The 18,278-nt window shown below is 41.5% G+C and overlaps 1 protein-coding gene across 3 annotated transcripts in view; it reads left to right on the top strand.

The window, feature by feature from the left end:
* Positions 1-18,278, top strand: part of LOC145592534 (chaperone protein dnaJ 10-like) — a 47,090-nt gene that overhangs the window by 6,601 nt on the left and 22,211 nt on the right. For all 3 annotated transcript variants that reach the window (XM_081649036.1, XM_081649035.1, XM_081649034.1), the window contains exons 4-5: positions 11,509-11,668; positions 15,002-15,131. In XM_081649036.1, coding sequence (XP_081505162.1) covers positions 11,509-11,668; positions 15,002-15,131 — 290 coding nt within the window. The remainder of the gene's footprint in view (positions 1-11,508; positions 11,669-15,001; positions 15,132-18,278) is intronic.

Genomic DNA, 18,278 nt, shown 5'->3' with positions numbered 1-18,278 from the left:
GTAACAAACTTGATGGGGGAGATGTGAGAGAATACTGAAAAGGCATCTTATTGAATGATGATGTATGTTGACAAGGGAAGGCAACCTTGAAATTTAGCATTAGGGACAAATTGTTGTTGTACTTTACTCGCTAAATTTGGATAAAAATTTACACTAAGATGCCCAACCATCTTACCTCCTAAATATGACGGTTCTTAGATTCTAAACAAAGGGTGTGGTAGTTATTAATTGAATTTTCCGGAAAGACTAAAGGTGCATCTGCCGTATCACTTAAGATTTTTTAAAATTACGTCATGAGTAGCCAGAGGGTATGGTTTTGATATTAATTGAGTACCATTGGGCAACCTTTGGGTCCAAAGGATGGACCAAAGGACCCATTATTATGTTACCGCAGTAAATTGCTTTTGGATGGATGGTTGGGGATTTTTTTTTGTGACACAGTGGATAACCTTTGTATTGTTCTGATATGGTTTTAAAAAGCTTACGTGAAGTGTCGTGTAATGCCATGGATAATCCCTCACACCCACTTTATTTACTAACTTAAAAGCACTCATTCCCGTCGCTGAGCTTTTGTGGAGGTTATAAAAAAACTGAATTGTATCCAATAGATCAAGTCAATTCTTCTTCCAAGCAGTCACATTAGCCTCAAATATTTTTGCGCTTAGTGTGGATGATATTCGAGGGTAAAGTTCAATTCAAATCCCAACCAAAGACATGTTAAACAAATTAGTGAATTTGGTGTCTTGGTCTCTAAAATGATGTCCTTACGTAGCCCAAAATACCTAATGGCATGGCCGACTTGCACAGCACTACGTCGGCTTGTAGGGACTCGATCTTTTCCTTCATGGAGCCCAGCTCCTTCATAAGGGTGTCCTTGAGTTGAGCCATTTCTAGCCGAAGAGCATCGGCCATTTGATTGACTAGGAGCTACGTCCCGTCCTTCATTTCCGCCGTATCTGACTCCAACTCTTGGACTCGTGTTTCAAGTCCCTCGACGTCCTCCTCGACGCCATCAACTCTTCCCGGGAGTTCACTAACGCTCTCAGCCAATTGCCGTAGGCTATCATGGTGATCAACGATAGAGATCTCCAAGGAAGCTACCTAAGAGACAAGGCCACCAGCCATGGCACCATACCGGATGGCCCCACCGGAGAATGTCACAACTCAAGCCCCACACATACAAAGACAGCAAGCAACGTCACTTGGGCACTAGACAACAATTCGGGCCAGGGGAGTTGCCCATGGGTGCTAGGAAGCACCTCTCCCCTATAGAGCTTTATATAGTATCAGTGCTTGAAATCCTAGTGAACACTCAAGTGACACAGTAACACAATAATGGGCCGTTTGGGGGCCCAAATGAAGCCCAAACGGGCTGAAACTTGGGGCCCACCGTTTTTGGACCCAATGAAGATGATGGTCGAGTCAGATTTTGGAGATGGGTCCCACATTGTTCCAGATTGCGCTACAAGGTTCGTGAGCCTTCCAGAAGCTTCTAGAATCTTCTAGGGCAATCTTGTACATTCTTTGTACCTAGAGTAGCCTAGATCTCTCCGAAAACATGTACATAGAGAGGAGTAGAGAAGAATGGTGTAGGACTCTCTAGAAAGCTCAGCTATAGAACCCTCCATTTGAGGAGGTTAGAACATTCTAGGCTAGAAGTCTCTAGGCCAAGGGAGCACTATAAATAGGCTGCCCCCCCTCATTTGTACATCATCCACACATTTTGCAAATTCTCTCAAGCAATACAAAGCATTCTTAAAGCATTCTCTCAATATTGCTTTAAGGATGCTTTATATTGCTTGAGAGAATTTGCAAAATGTGTGGATGATGTACAAATGAGGGGGAGGCAGCCTATTTATAGTGCTCCCTTGGCCTAGAGACTTCTAGCCTAGAATGTTCTAACCTCCTCAAATGGAGGGTTCTATAGCTGAGCTTTCTAGAGAGTCCTACACCATTCTTCTCTACTCCTCTCTATGTACATGTTTTCGGAGAGATCTAGGCTACTCTAGGTACAAAGAATGTACAAGATTGCCCTAAAAGATTCTAGAAGCTTCTGGAAGGCTCACGAACCTTGTAGCGCAATCTGGAACAATGTGGGACCCATCTCCAAAATCTGACTCGACCATCATCTTCATTGGGTCCAAAAACGGTGGGCCCCAAAGTTTCAGCCCGTTTGGGCTTCATTTGGGCCCCCAAACGGCCCATTATTGTGTTACTGTCACTTGAGTGTTCACTAGGATTTCAGCACTGATACTATATAAAACTCTATAGGGGAGAGGTGCTTCCTAGCACCCATGGGCAACTCCCCTGGCCCGAATTGTTGTCTAGTGCCCAAGTGACGTTGCTTGCTGCCTTCGTGGGTATGGGACTTGACATGCTCCCCCACCCAAGTCTTGACGACCCCGTCAAGGTCGTCCCTCGAACTCCGCGATCTTGCCCTTGAACTGCCACAAGTCTTCCTCTCTTTCCCATAATGCCTCACTATCCGGAAGACCTTTCCAACGGACAAGATACTCATTATAGCTTGGTACGCCCCTTCTTCGTATGACCCTTTTTGCCTCGATCACCTCGATGTCTCGATCAAAAGAAGTCATGACCGCCGTGGGCGCTCGTTGTGACTCGCCCCTTGTTGGATCCTCATTGTCACCATGGTAGGGCTTGAGTAGGCTAACATGAAACACCGGGTGTATTTTGAGCTTGGCGGGTAACTCAAGCTTATAGCTAACCTTTCCGACCTTCCTTATGACCGGGAATGGACCTTCGTACTTCCGCACAAGGCCTTTATGCACCTTGCGGAAGACCTTGAACTGTTGGGGTAGCAATTTCACCATGACTAAGTCACCAACTTGGAACTCAAAGGGGTCTTCTATGCTTGTCGGCCCATTTCTTCATCTTCTTTGCCACCTTGTCCAAGTAGGCCCTCGAGATATCGAGCTGCTCATGCCACCCTTTAGCAAGTCTATATGCAGAGGGGCTTCCTCCCGTGTAGCCTGATGCAATCCCTTGTGGAGTCAAGGGTTGTTAGCCCATGACTAACTCAAATGGACTCTTTCCGGTTGCCTCGGAACGCTGCAAATTTAAAGAGAATTGGGCAACATCCATCAATTTGGCCCAATCTCGCTAATTGGGACTAACAAAGTGCCTTAGATAGAGCTCTAGCAAGGCATTTACCCTCTCCGTTTGCCCATCAGTTTGTGGGTGAAAGCTTGTAGAGAAGTGCAACCCAGACCCAAGGAGTTTGAATAGCTCCATCCAAAACTTTGCCGTGAACCTTGGATCCTGGTCACTGATTATGCTCTTTGGCAAGCCCTAATATTTGACGACATGCTTGAAGAAGAGCTTGGCGGCTTGCTCGGCTGTACAATCCTTTGGTGCCGGTATGAATGTCCCATATTTAGAGAAGCGGTCTACTACCACCATGATAGACCCGCATCCCTCGGACTTGGGCAGAGCTGAGATGAAATCCATAGAGACGCTCTCCCAAGGATGCTCCGGAATAGGCAATGGTTCAAGTAACCTAGCCGGCACTCGTTGCTCAATCTTGTCTTGTTGGCACACAAGACAAGTCTTCACGTAGGCCTCCACATCGTCCCGCATGTGAGGCCAATAATAAGTGTCTTCCAAGAGTGCCAAAGTTCGTTGAATACCTGGGTGCCCGGCCCACATAATCATGGTACTCTTTCAGAATGTCCCGCCTACGATTATCCCACTTTGGCACAAACACCCGACGCCCAGTGGTGTAGAGGATCCCATCCTCTATCCAGAATTTCCGAGTCTTCCCCTCTTTGGCCAACTCCATTAATTCTCTGACCATGGGGTCATGGGGAAGGCCATCCTTGATCCGATCAAGGATGGAGCTTGTGATGCTGCTAATAGCAGCAAACATGGCCTTCCGGCTTAGAGCATCGGCGACGAAATTAACCTTGTCGGGCTTGTATTCCATGACATAGTCATAGTCCCCCAAGAAATCTTGCCAACGAGTTTGCTTGGGACTGATCTTCTTCTGATTTTGGAAGTAGCTTGTAGCAACGTTGTCGGTATAGATGATGAACCGACTCCCAAGCAAGTAGTGCCTCCAAATGCGCAAGCAATGAATGATAGCCGTCATTTCCTTTTCATGCACAGGATACCTTTTCTCGGTATCAGTTAGCTTGCGCGACTCGTAGGCGATCGGATGCCCTTCTTGCATTAGCACTCCTCCAATGACAAAGTCTGAAGCATCCGTATGAAGCTCGAATGGCTTGTTGTAGTCGGGCAACGCTAGTACGGGCTCATTGGTGACCGCCTTCTTCAAATCATCAAAGGCCCTTTGGCACTTCTCACTCCAACACCATTGCACCTTCTTCTTTAGCAAGTCCGTCAATGGTGCTCCCGAGCTGAGTAGCTTTTGATGAATCGCCGATAATAATTTGCTAGCCCAAGGAAGGAGCGTAACTCCGAGACATTCTTGGGCTCCTCCCATTCATTGATGGAGCGCACCTTGTCATGCTCCATCATAATCTTTCCAGATGCGGTGCCCCAAGAAAGACACCTCTTGAGCGAACGAGCATTTCTCCTGTTTTACATACAACTCGTTCTCTCGAAGCACCTGCAATACCTGCCTCAAATGCTCCAAGTGACTCGTTAGGTCGTCGCTATACACGACGATATCGTCGAGATAGACGACGACAAATTTGTCAAGGAATGGCTGGAATATTTTATTCATCAAAGTGCAAAATGTAGTCGGGGCTGAATGACATCACCAAGAACTCGAAAGACCCATAGCGAGTAACGCATGTCGTCTTAGGCTCATCGCCTTTGGCGATGCGTACTTGCCAGTACCCCGACCTGAGATCAAGTTTAGAAAAGTACCTAGCTTTCCCTAGACGATCAAAGAGATCGGCGACCAACGGAATGGGATAGTTATTCTTCACCGTGATCTTGTTCAAAGCCCGGTAGTCGATGCACATCCGCAAGCTTCCGTCGTGCTTGCGTTGGAAAAGCACAGGTGCTCCATATGGCGCCTTGGATGGCCTGATAAATCCCGCCTCCAGTAGCTCCTTGATTTGCTTCCTTAGTTCCTCCAGCTCCGGTGGGGCCATCTGGTATGGTGCCATGGCTGGTGGCCTTGCCTCAGGCTCCAACTCAAACTCAATCTGATGGTCGACTTCCCTTCTAGGGGAAAGTCTCTTAGGTAGTTCCGGAGGCATCACATCCTTAAATTCTTCTAACACTCCAGATACTTCAGGTGGAACCTCACTCCCATGAGGCTCCTCTTCTTTGAGTGTAGCCAAGAATGTGGGCTGTCCCTTCTTAACACCGTTCTTCAGTTGCATTGCCGAGATTGCCTTGGCTTCCACCTCTTCTCGAGTGACTGGGATGGACCACTCCCGTTGATCTTTTGCAATCGTCATCGTTCCATCCCTCCCGAATGCAAATGGTCTTACCGTGTCAAAGAATTGAAGTCCCAACACCAATGAGTAATCGTCCATGTCTATCACGGTAAGATTGATGGTACCCTCCCATTCTCCCAAACGAATGGGTACCTCGCTTGCTACACCATGGATTGGGGTTGGCTTTGAGTTCACTGTCTTCAAGGTCCTGGCCTTCTTGACGAACTTGACCCCCAACCTTCTAGCCTCTTGTAGAGCAATAAAATTGTTTGTTGCACCCGTATTAATGAGTGCCTTAGAGGCCTGTCCATTCACCTTGGCCTCTACAAACATAAGACATGGTTTCGTTCGGGGCAGGACACTTACCTTGGCTAAGCTTTCACTTGGTGTGACCTTTGTAGCCTTCACGCTGCGCAAGCGCATAGTCCCCATATGTGCCTCGTCCCCTGACGATTCCCCGGACGAACCAGCGATCAAAGCGTTGAGCTTTTGTCGCTGTGGGCACTCCCTGTTTGGTTTTGCCATCCGAGGACTTGTCTTTCTCCTTCGCCTTGTCCCGTTTCTCGGATGACTTTCCTCCATTGTGGCTGCGATCGGTGGGTTTGGCTCCCCCACCTTTTCCCTTGCCACCGCTACTAGACTTGCTGCTTCGGTCCCTCTTCGTGTCTTGTTTATACTCGAACAAGGATTCCGCCACAGCAATAGCGTCCGAGAGAGTCTGAACGTTCCGACGCTTCAGCTTCTGTTCCGCCCATCTTTGTAGCCCATCCATAAAGTAAAGAAGCTGGGTCTTCTCCGGCATCTCAGTTACTTCTAGCATGAGTGAAGTATACTGCTTGACATACTCCTTGATTGACCCCGTATGCTTCAGCCCACGTAGCTTCTTCATAGCAATCTCCTCCGCATTTTCCGGATAGAATTGCTTTTTGAAGTCGGTCTTGAACTCGTCCCAAGTGTTTGAGCGAGACAAGCCCCTTCTTGATGTCGGACTCCCGTCGCCTCCACCATAGGATGGCATCATCAGCCAAATAAATTGTAGCGGTGTTTATCTTCGTAGCATCTTCTTTAAGATGTATGGCATCGAATTACCTCTTGATGCTCCATAGGAAGTTGTCCAACTCCCTAGCATCCCTCTTTCCTTGGTACTTCGGTGGTTCGGGCACCTTAATCTTAGGTCCATCCCGAACCGTGGCACCCCCGGCCATGGCCGACTTGCACAGCACTACGTCGGCTTGTAGGGACTCGATCTTTTCCTTCATGGAGCCTAGCTCCTTCATAAGGGTGTCCTTGAGTTGAGCCATTTCTAGCCGAAAAGCATCGGCCATTTGATTGACTAGGAGCTGCGTCCCGTCCTTCATTTCCGCCGTATCTGACTCCAACTCTTGGACTCGTGTTTCAAGTCCCTCGATGTCCTCCTCGACGCCATCAACTCTTCCTGGGAGTTCACTAACGCTTTCAGCCAATTGCCGTAGGCTATCATGGTGATCAGCGATAAAGATCTCCAAGGAAGCTACCTTCTCTTCTAGCAATGAAGTGCGACTTACCTTCTTGCTTGTTTGTGGTTCCTGTACGGTTGAGCCAAGCGTTTCCTTCTGTTGTTGAGCCATCATCACCTCCGCACTTAACCTCGTACCGCAACAAAGCTTTGTTATACGATCAGCATTGCTCTGATACCACGTGTCACGTGCCGACTATTTCCCTAAGTCTTTTGCACGCGTCCTATTAGAATTACCCCCGCAACTCTAGTCAAGGATCCCCAAAGTACCTTAGCTAGGCTAAGTACGATGCTTGAAGTGAAGTGAGTAAGCTAGAGAATGGCTAAGTAAGCAAGAGAGAACTTAGAAAGATTGCTTTAAGGATGCTTTATATTGCTTGAGAGAATTTGCAAAATGTGTGGATGATGTACAAATGAGGGGGAGGCAGCCTATTTATAGTGCTCCCTTGGCCTAGAGACTTCTAGCCTAGAATGTTCTAACCTCCTCAAATGGAGGGTTCTATAGCTGAGCTTTCTAGAGAGTCCTACACCATTCTTCTCTACTCCTCTCTATGTACATGTTTCCGGAGAGATCTAGGCTACTCTAGATACAAAGAATGTACAAGATTGCCCTAGAAGATTCTAGAAGCTTCTGGAAGGCTCACGAACCTTGTAGCGAAATCTGGAACAATGTGGGACCCATCTCCAAAATCTAACTCGACCATCATCTTCATTGGGTCCAAAAACGGTGAGCCCCCAAGTTTCAGCCCGTTTGGGCTTCATTTGGGCCCCCAAACGGCCCATTATTGTGTTACTGTCACTTGAGTGTTCACTAGGATTTCAGCACTGATACTATATAAAGCTCTATAGGGGAGAGGTGCTTCCTAGCACCCATGGGCAACTCCCCTGGCCCGAATTGTTGTCTAGTGCCCAAGTGACGTTGCTTGCTGCCTTTGTGGGTGTGGGGCTTGAGTTGTGACATGCTCCCCCACCCAAGTCTTGACGACCCCGTCAAGGCTGTCCCTCAAACTCCGCGATCTTGCCCTTGAACTGCCACAAGTCTTCCTCTCTTTCCCATGATGCCTCACTATCTGGAAGACCCTTCCAACGAACAAGATACTCATTATAGCTTGGTACGCCCCTTCTTCGTATGACCCTTTTTGCCTCGATTACCTCGATGTCTCGATCAAAAGAAGTCACGACCGCCGTGGGCGCCCGTTGTGACTCGCCCCTTGTTGGATCCTCGTTGTCACCATGGTAGGGCTTGAGTAGGCTAACATGAAACACCGGGTGTATCTTGAGCTTGGGCGGTAACTCAAGCTTATAGCTAACCTTCTCGACCCTCCTTATTTGGTGACTTAGTCATGGTGAAATTGCTACCCCAACAGTTCAAGGTTTTCCGCAAGGTGCATAAAGGCCTTGTGCGGAAGTACGAGGGTCCATTCCCGGTCATAAGGAGGGTCGGGAAGGTTAGCTATAAGCTTGAGTTACCGCCCAAGCTCAAGATACACTCGGTGTTTCATGTTAGCCTACTCAAGCCCTACCATGGTGACAACGAGGATCCAACAAGGGGCGAGTCACAACGAGCGCCCACGGCGGTCGTGACTTCTTTTGATCGAGACATCGAGGTAATCGAGGCAAAAAAGGTCATACGAAGAAGGGGCGTACCAAGCTATAATGAGTATCTTGTCCGTTGGAAGGGTCTTCTAGATAGTAAGGCATCATGGGAAAGAGAGGAAGACTAGTGGCAGTTCAAGGGCAAGATCGCGGAGTTCGAGGGACGGCCTTGACGGGGTCGTCAAGACTTGGGTGGGGGAGCATGTCAAGTCCCATACCCACAAAGGCAGCAAGCAACGTCACTTGGGCACTAGGCAACAATTCGGGCCAGGGGAGTTGCCCATGGGTGCTAGGAAGCACCTCTCCCCTATAGAGCTTTATATAGTATCAGTGCTGAAATCCTAGTGAACACTCAAGTGACGGTAACACAATAATGGGCCGTTTGGGGCCCAAATGAAGCTCAAACGGGCTGAAACTCGGGGGCTCGCCGTTTTTGGACCCAATGAAGATGATGGTCGAGTCAGATTTTGGCGATGGGTCCCACATTGTTCCAGATTGCGCTACAAGGTTCGTGAGCTTTCCAGAAGCTTCTAGAATCTTCTAGGGCAATTTTGTACATTCTTTGTATCTAGAGTAGCCTAGATCTATCCGGAAACATGTACATAGAGAGGAGTAGAGAAGAATGGTGTAGGACTCTCTAGAAAGCTCAGCTATAGAACCCTCCATTTGAGGAGGTTAGAACATTCTAGGCTAGAAGTCTCTAGGCCAAGGGAGCACTATAAATAGGCTGCCTCCCCCTCATTTGTACATCATCCACACATTTTGCAAATTCTCTCAAGCAATACAAAGCATTCTTATAGCAATCTCTCTTGTTTCACTTACTTGCTCACTTAGCCATTTTCCTAGCTTCCCCACTTAACTTGTAGCATCGTACTTAGCATAGCTAAGGTACTTTGGGGATCCTTGACTAGAGTTGCAGGGGTAATTCTAGTAGGACGCGTGCAAGAGACTTGGGGTAAGAGTCAGCACGTGACATATAAATAGTTGTGCTTGCTTCCTATGAAGGACGTGCATTAGGCGCATGCTTAAACAAACATATCATACTACGAAAATCGATCCATCACCACCATCACTGATCGTTGCCCTTTTAGGACCACCAATTTCAATCTTGACCTGACAGACCCAACTTCCCAAACTTTTCTTGGTGATATAATTACTATTGTGACTAGTCTGACCCTAGCATTAAATGCTACCTCTGTTTTTGTTTATTTGCAACTTTGGTGTATTGTATGTGAGACTTAAAAAATTCATTTGTTGCAAGTAAAAAAAGGAGCTAGTAATAAAATTGACCCTGGGAAAGAAAAAGTCATATTTGTTTATGACTAGTGTTTGACAACTAGCATTGAATTAAAATTTAAAAACCCTATATTCACTTTATTATTTAATTCTTTTGCATAGTTGCTTAACTTGTCTCCTCCATCTTCATCATAAAATATAAAAAATCAAGCAAATTGTTGGTGCCAGGGCAAAGTTTTTTTTTTTTTTTTTTTTTTTTTTTTTTTTTTTTTTTTTGATAAAATGATGCTGGCAAAGTAAATTGGAATAGTTTTATAATAAATCTTTATTCCCTTTATTGTATGTTGCGATTATTATTATTTTCGTTAGAATAGGTAATTTTGTATATATGTAGTAAGTTATACTAACACCGTTTCTATTTAGATGACCAATAGCCTGGGGCATGCTTTTTAGGAAGAGGAGAGAGAGTGTGTATTGGGTACATTCAAACCATTGTTTATTAATAAAGTACATTAATTAAGTAATTAAACCAACAAAAGAAACAACCCATTATACTGCTCGCCACACCCACCACTAGTCCACCACTGACATCAATTTCTCAACTATGCAACCACCACTAGTTCACCACCGACACCAATTTTCCAACTCTGCAAACTACCTCCTCATCCCACCAATTAATCACCACCCATTGTACTCATTTCACGACTTCTAACCAGTCGCAACCCACCACCTTCATTCAAACAACCACCACCCTTGTCTAACCATAAAATTGGGCTTTTGTTGAAAGAAGATTAAGGAAAGGGTGGTTCGGTGGTGGTTTCGAGGTCCATGGTGGTGATTCAGCAAGGAGGGTGGTTCGGTGGTGGTTTCGAGGTTTAGGGTGTTGTTTTGGTGGTGGTTCAGTAAGGTTGGTTGTTGGTTGTGGCTCGGTTGTGGTTTGATAAGGTTAGTGGTGGCTTGGTGGTGGTTTGGTAGGAAGGTAGGGTTGGTGGTGGCTCGGTAAGATGACTGATGATTTTGGGTTATGTGGATGGTGGTTTAGAGTTTGGCAGATTATATAGAGAATACTTCATTAGGATGGGAAGGAGTTTGGTGATTGTATAGGTCAAATATCGTGACATTTCGTTGTTAGGAATGTTAGTCATGTAAATAAAAACGGAGGAAGTATCATTTACATGGAGACTATCCAGTTGAAAGTAAAATTCATGTTTAGAAGTTTGGACCGGAGTCCGGTCCTAGACCGATTTTGGCTGATCTGATCTTCGGTCTGTAGGTATTACGTTTTCGGTCCCCAGTTTGGATTTAGGAAATTTGGGAATAAAATCTGTTGAAACTGACTAGGGGTGTTCATTACCGAGTACCCGGACGACTAATTCTTTGGTATAAACTATTGTGCACTTTTGGGTTTGGGTTTGGGTTAGAAACATGTTGAATAAACTGTTATGACACTCATCCTATATATAGGTTAAAAAAAGGGTACCTGTAAATTGATTATAATAGCTTTTATAGAAAAAAGGGGAAGGTGGATTATTGTTTTTGGAGGTCATACTTTGCTATTATTCGTTTATTATGGTTGGATAGGGATGATGAACCATTCTGGTTGGAAAGTAATTTTGTGATCAAATATTCTTTGTTGCTTATATGGTGGTTTCCCCCGGAAATTCTGTCACTGTGTCCAACACGATTAACTTTCTGGTCTTATGACTTATTTCTATTTGAAACTGAATTACGCTTTGTCTCTTGATAATTTTTTTTTTCCTTAATCATAAAACTCTGTTTATCTGATATAATATTTATTCTCAACTCCAGTGACGGAATTATAGATCCTGCAGCAATCTTTGCCATGCTTTTTGGAAGTGAGCTTTTTGAAGAATACATAGGCCAGCCTGCCATGGCATCGATGGCTTCAATGGACCTCTTCACCGATGGAGAAGAGTTGGATACTAGAAAGCTCCAAGAAAGGATGAAGGTATCATTCACATTCTTTGTAATCTATTCTTTCTATGTGTATGTTCCGTGTTTTTGTTTAAGTCTTTCTATACGTGGCTGTGCTGAATTATTTTTTTTTAAAAAAATCTTGATATCATTTGTGTAACATATCATGTTAATTTCCTTCACTTTCAATAGACTAGAATTTCTTGAAAATGCCAAAAATCTTGTTATAGTTGAAACATGAGGGGGGTTGGAGCATTGCCTTTGAATATCGCGATTTTGAATTTGTTGAGGATATCAATTCATCTGGAAGCCACTATGCAATTAATGTCTTATGAACTGAATATATATATATATATATATATATATATATATATATATATATATATATATATATATATATATATATATATATATTTACTATTTATATGAATGATTTCGAACCCTTTAGGCACGGAGTTTTTAAGATGGAAAAGTTTAAACAGCCATAATGAGTTGGAAAGGTTCGATTGATGGAGATAAGGGTGTAATCAATAAGGTCTACAATTACGCTCTGTCTAAAGAAAAATATTGTTTTTGTACTTTCGTGCTTTTAAAATGTAAAATCAAAAGGTCTTTGTTTGACATGTTAGGTTAGTGTCAATACTTAACTTGCCCTTTGGTTGTTTTTTCAAAAATGAACGTTGTGCGGGAGTTTTTTTTTTTTTTTTGAACAATTTTGTGGGAGCTAATCTCCTTAGAAACCACTTATGCTCCCAAAACCATAACCATAAAAATGTTTTTTTTTTTTTAAATTTTTTAAGAAGACAATGAATATTTTTTACTCTCTTCTAAAGTACTCCTTCGGTTACGTAATGATCACAATAGGGAGGGCACAAAGTGTTAGGAAAATTATAGGGTGGATATTATAGAAGGAATTTTATAATATAAGTAGTAGTTAGTGGGGATGTCTTTAAGGAAAAATGGAAATCAAAATCTCACCTTTGCTCGGTCTTCTGAAAACAATCCCACCTTCAATTTATTCCTAAACATTCCCATCTTTAACCCTTATTTTCTTTTAACAGGCTAAATGACTTACAACCTCTTTTTTTTTTCTTAAGTCCCAATCCTCCCATTTTCCCCGACTACTTCTATGGCCAACACCATAACCACAACCCCAAAATTACCGCAAACAACACCACCACCCTCTCTCACTGCCGCTTCCCTATCACCTTCATCTAACACCCCAACACCATCACCCCCGCCGCAACGGGCCGAACACCCCAACAACACCACCACCCAGCCACCCTCCCACCTTCCCCTTCCCTTTCCCCTCTTGCTTTCATGGCAGGTTCCTCAGTTCGTATGCGCTTCTGACAACAACAAAATCCCACTAGCCCACAAATCTCAACTGAAAAGAAAAAGTAAGGAAAAGAACAAAAAAATCAGAGATTTAAAGCAGCAACAAATTTTTTTTGGGGGTTTAATATGGTGAATGGTGAACAAATCCATAGATCAAATATTTAAAGCACTAAAAAAAAAGGGAAAAATGAAGAAAATGTTAGAGAAAGAGAGCAAAATTGTAATGGGGTGGTGGGTTATGGTAGGGTGGTGGTTATGAGGAGTTGGTGTCCTTGGTGATTGTTATTGGTGGTGATTATGGTAGTTGTGATAGGGTTGCGACGGTGGATGTATGGTGGGTTGGCGGTGATAGGTCTGTAGGTGGGGCTGCTGGGGAAGTGGAAGACAAGGGTGTGGATGGGCTAAGCTAAGGCTATCGGGAAGGGAAAAACATGGGTGTTGGTGGGGTAGGGCTAACAGGGAAGGTGAGGGCGGGGCTTGGGTAGGGAAGGAGTTGGCTCCAGGATGGGGTTGCAGGGATAAAGTATTTGTTTATATTTTTTAATAAAATAGACCAATTAGACAATGACATGTGGCAAGCAATCTAAGAAAACTGGTTACCAACTGGTGAAGGTTCATTAAAAGAAAATGGAGTCAATGGTGGGATTGTTCTGGAATAATTTGAAGGTGGTGTTGTGTTCGGATCCAGCAAAGATGGAATTATTCTTTTCATTTTTCCTATCTTTAATTGTTATTTGGTTAGCTAAAAAAAAGTTATGTAAGTGGGGTTGGTAGGAGAGAAATAATAAAATAGCAATGGTCAAGGTTCATTAAAAGAAAATGGGGGTCAAAGGTGGAATTGTTCTGGAATAAATTGAAGGTGGGATTGTTTTCGGAAGATCGAGCAAAGATGGAATTATTTTTTTCATTTTTTCTATCTTTAATTGTTATTTGGTTAGATAAAAAAAAAAGTTATGTAAGTGGGGTTGGTAGGAGAGAGAAATAATAATATAGCAGTGGGTCCATTCAAATAAGGAAATGTTACGATTATGAAAAAGGAAAATGTTGCGATTATTACGAAATGGAGAGAGTGTTTAATTTAAATACTTTTAATGATTTTCAAAGGCTAATTCTTTATAGCTCCTTCGTTTTTTTAATAAGTGCAACATTTGGATTTTTACACTATTGATTCGAGTGTCGGCCATCTTTTCTAATCTTTAATTTAGGAAAGATGTAGTCATGTTGGGCTTTTAAAACCAATAATTAGAGATATTAGTGGTCAAAGATGTGCATGACAATCATAAAGGCCCAAATGTTGCACTTATTAAAAATAGGGGAAGCATAATATTTGTAAGAATTGTTAATGGGTCAAATTCAGATTGGATTTTGTCTGATTTCTAGTTGAGTAATAGAAACTCCGATACGACTTGGGTGAGGTTGGGTCCTCTCACATTCGACATCCAGCCCAGCTCTCACTTTGATCCAAATCATTTGTTTTGTTTTCCTCAAATTGTGTGTCTTGTGAAAAAAATGTTTTTTATTTTACAACTTTAGCTCAGCTTCATAATTCAAGCAAGAAACTTTTATTGATCATTTATTTGTACTAATTAATCAAGCTAAAAATTTTAAGAGAAAAGAATTTCTGGAGTGTTATTTAAATTATCTGCATACACTTATATTTGTTGGAATTGAGTTGGGAGTATGCACAATTTAAATTGCGACTCATACTCAGAGTCGGATCTTTTAAATTAGATACAACATATAACTTTTTGTATTTTGGATTCAGATAAGATTTTCTTTTCATTAAATTGGGTTGCAGAAGGACAGGGCCTGATTCTGGCTGAAGTTCCATCTCAATTATAGTTGTCCTTACATCTTTGTTAGATTATATATTAATGATATAGCCATGTTGATGTTATTAGTTAGGCGATCTTGCTTTGATTGTGATTGCCATGTTGTTTTTAGCATTGATGATGGATAATTGTCGCGGGTTTGTTTATGTTACCAGTTTAGTTTAAAAAATTTCAATTTGTCCTTGTGATTATAATAGGTAATTCAAAAGGAAAGGGAAGAGAAACTTGCAGAAAAATTAAAAGATCGACTCAACCAATATGTGAATGGAAGTAAAGAGACTTTTAAGAGTAATGCTGAAGCTGAAGTCTCTAGACTTTCTAGTGCAGGTACTATTTCTTGATTGTCTTCTCTCCAAATTTACAGGTGGTGATAAGACTGGATTATTAATGCTTACAGAAAGAAGGCTTTATACCCCCTTATAAACATCTGCTTAGTCTTTAAATTCCTTTATATGTGTGGGTTAATGTCAAGGCAAGATTTGAAGGCCTTTGGCCCTGTTGTGGATCTGATGTTTTCTGTTTCACACGCACAAATAACCTACTGTCTTGAATGTTCTTAACACTTTCTCTTGTTTGTCCTTCTCTTGAAGTTTTGTACACTTTCACGTTATTCCATTTATCCACCTTTTTTCTTACATTCATTCACCACATCAATGACTCTCTCTTCAATTACGCATCTGCATAAACAATTTTTTATGTACTAGTAATAAGAATTGTTTGATTTTCATAAATCAAAGCGGCAAATTGAAAACCGGGGATATTGGTTTTGGGAAAGTTCCTTGACCTGCATGCCCCCTAGTATCAAATTGTTTCTCACACAATTCTTTTTCCCATCTTTTGAAATGAGGCTTCAATGTTTCATGGGTTGAGATCTGGCATATAAATGTCATTGAGAGAAGACTATGTGCGCTTTAATTACCTAGTCTCTTAGTTTCTCTCTCTCTCTCTCTCTTTTTTCCTCCATTTCTCTTACTACTCCTTCCGTCCCTAAATATAGTGCCCACTTTCCATTTTGGGTGACCCAAAATGTTGTTCTCATTTAGTATATTTCCATTTTAGAATAGTATGAAATTACCCAAACACCCCATTTTTCTGTCTTTATTACTTGAAATCTAGGAAGCACCAGTACGACAGTTTTTAGGCCGTCTCCTGTACCGGGTACAAGAAGGGTATGGGGACGGCAAAAATACGTCCCCGGGACGTTTCCAAAATTTTGGGTACGGCTCGCGCTAATTCTGGGGACGTTTCGGGTACGGTTCAGCACTTTTTAGACGTCCCCAAGAGCAAATTGAACTTTCTGATTTTCAAACCCCAAGCCCAGTTCAAAAAATAATAAAAAAAGAAGGGCCCAAATAAAAAAAACATCTTAATCGTTAACTCTTAAGGGAGCAGGGCTAGGGCACTCATTATAGTTTCTCTTTCTACTACTCTTTGTCTCTTTGAAACCTTGAACTCTTGAAGACTGAAGTAGCTGACCACCCACCACTCCACCAACTCAGTGGCGCCGCGGTGACCGATTGATTTTTGAAGAATGATGTTCTTTGTTTTTTTACATGCTTCTTTCAAAAACTTTAATCTGCCTTTGAATTTGTAGTAATGACTTATGTATGGATTTAATTTTCTATATTTTTAGGTTTTTTTTTGCCGTATCCGTTTTTTTCATTTTTAATTTTGCCGTTTTCCGTCCTCGTACCCATTCCCGTTTTTTGTCCCCATACCCGTCTTAGTGCCTCTTAGCTTGAAATACCCAAATACCCTAATTTTTTCTCGAACTTTGTGCCCCCAACCCATATGCATGTCCTTTATTCTTGTACATGTAATTATTATTAGTGGTCCACTCGATTCTTTTTTCTTTTTTTTTTCTCTTTTTAATGTACTTTTTGTACTACATTCTCCATCTTCTTAATTACTGTGAAATTTACGAACGAGCACTATATTTACAGACGGAGAAGTAGTTTCACAATATCTTTAATTTGGTGTGGATTAAATCTGATTTGTATTTACTAGTTTCATATTATCTTTAATTTGATGTGGATTAAACCTGGTATGTACTGTAACTCAATAACTCATTATTGAGATGCTGATTTCTGTAATTGAAAGTATGCTAAGTTTTCTGTAGTCTTGTTCATTTGACTAAGTTTATTTAGATATAGATTTTCTAATTTATTTGGTGATTTATCAATCAAATAACCAGCTTTAACTCAAAATACTGAGTTCTTGTTTTTGTTTCTTCAAATTGTTTCTCACTCTGTTCTCTTTTTAACCTTTTGAAATTAGTTTTCAATGTTCTATGGGTTGTAATTGGCATTGAGAGATTTGAAACTATGCATGCTTTTATTTTTCAACATCTTATTTTCTCTTTTCGCCTCTCTTCATTTCTCGTAACAGATTCAAGTTTTCTTTAATTTGGTGTGAATTCAATCTGGTATGTTGTGTAACTAACTATAGAGATAATAATTTCAGCTTAATTTGAAGTCTCCTCAGTCCAAGTAATCTAAAAGTTTTCCTATAGTCTTTTTCATTCACGTGAGTGTGTGTCGATTGGACTTTCTAAATAATGTGGTTATTTATCACTCAAAATTACAAGTTTTAACACAAAACTATAGAGCTGTTGATCTTTGTCTTCATCTTCTTTTAAATTTTCTTAGATTGTTAGTACTATACCCAAATAGATTTTGAATTTAGGAAGCTTAATAAAGTAATAGACTGAAAGTCTCTTTGTGCCTATTATTTTTTGTTTATTAATAAATATTTAACTCTCAATATAGGTATAGCCATGTCACTATTTGAATGGAATGCATCTATGCTTACATGATGGGGCAAACAAATTACATGAATTGTAACCCAGTATGTGTGATGATTTAGTTTCATATACATTAGCAGGTATAATGTTGCATATTTGTGATTTAGTGGACTGGTCTTATGGTTTGTTTTCTCTTATGTAGTGGCTTACTCTTCAAATTATTGATAGTTATGTCATATTAATGATTTTTTTTTTTTAATTTTATTTTTGTATACTTATTATGTTTTATTTCAGTTTTAAATGGAGCATACTCATTAGTTTACAGTAGACTTAATAGGCGTCGATGTGATTGTGTCATTGTATAAGGGTACCGTTTGCATCTCTCTCTCCATTCTTTAATTTGACCTGTTTTTTTTAATCTTCGCACTTTTGCTTTATTTCTATTATATTAAAGAAAATTTCTACTTTTATTACTTATTACCCCACCACATGGTCCACATAAAACTATACAAAAATATAAATGTTTCTAGGCAATTCTCCCTCCTACCTAAAAAGGAAAAAAGGGACTCACTTTTAACTTAATACTACATTTATTTGATCAGCAAGTAGAAGATTAAAAAAAAAAAAAAAAAAAAGAACGGAGTAAATGTGTTTTACAATAGCTCAGAAGAAATTTAAATTCAAAATAGAAGAGTTTGATAGTGATTTGTGAGTTAGCGTGTCCAATGGAA

The sequence above is a fragment of the Chenopodium album genome, chromosome 18 (genome assembly GCF_948465745.1).
Source record: "Chenopodium album chromosome 18, dcCheAlbu1.1, whole genome shotgun sequence".
Lineage (NCBI taxonomy): Eukaryota > Viridiplantae > Streptophyta > Magnoliopsida > Caryophyllales > Amaranthaceae > Chenopodium > Chenopodium album.
This window is presented reverse-complemented; position numbering and strand designations above follow the sequence as displayed.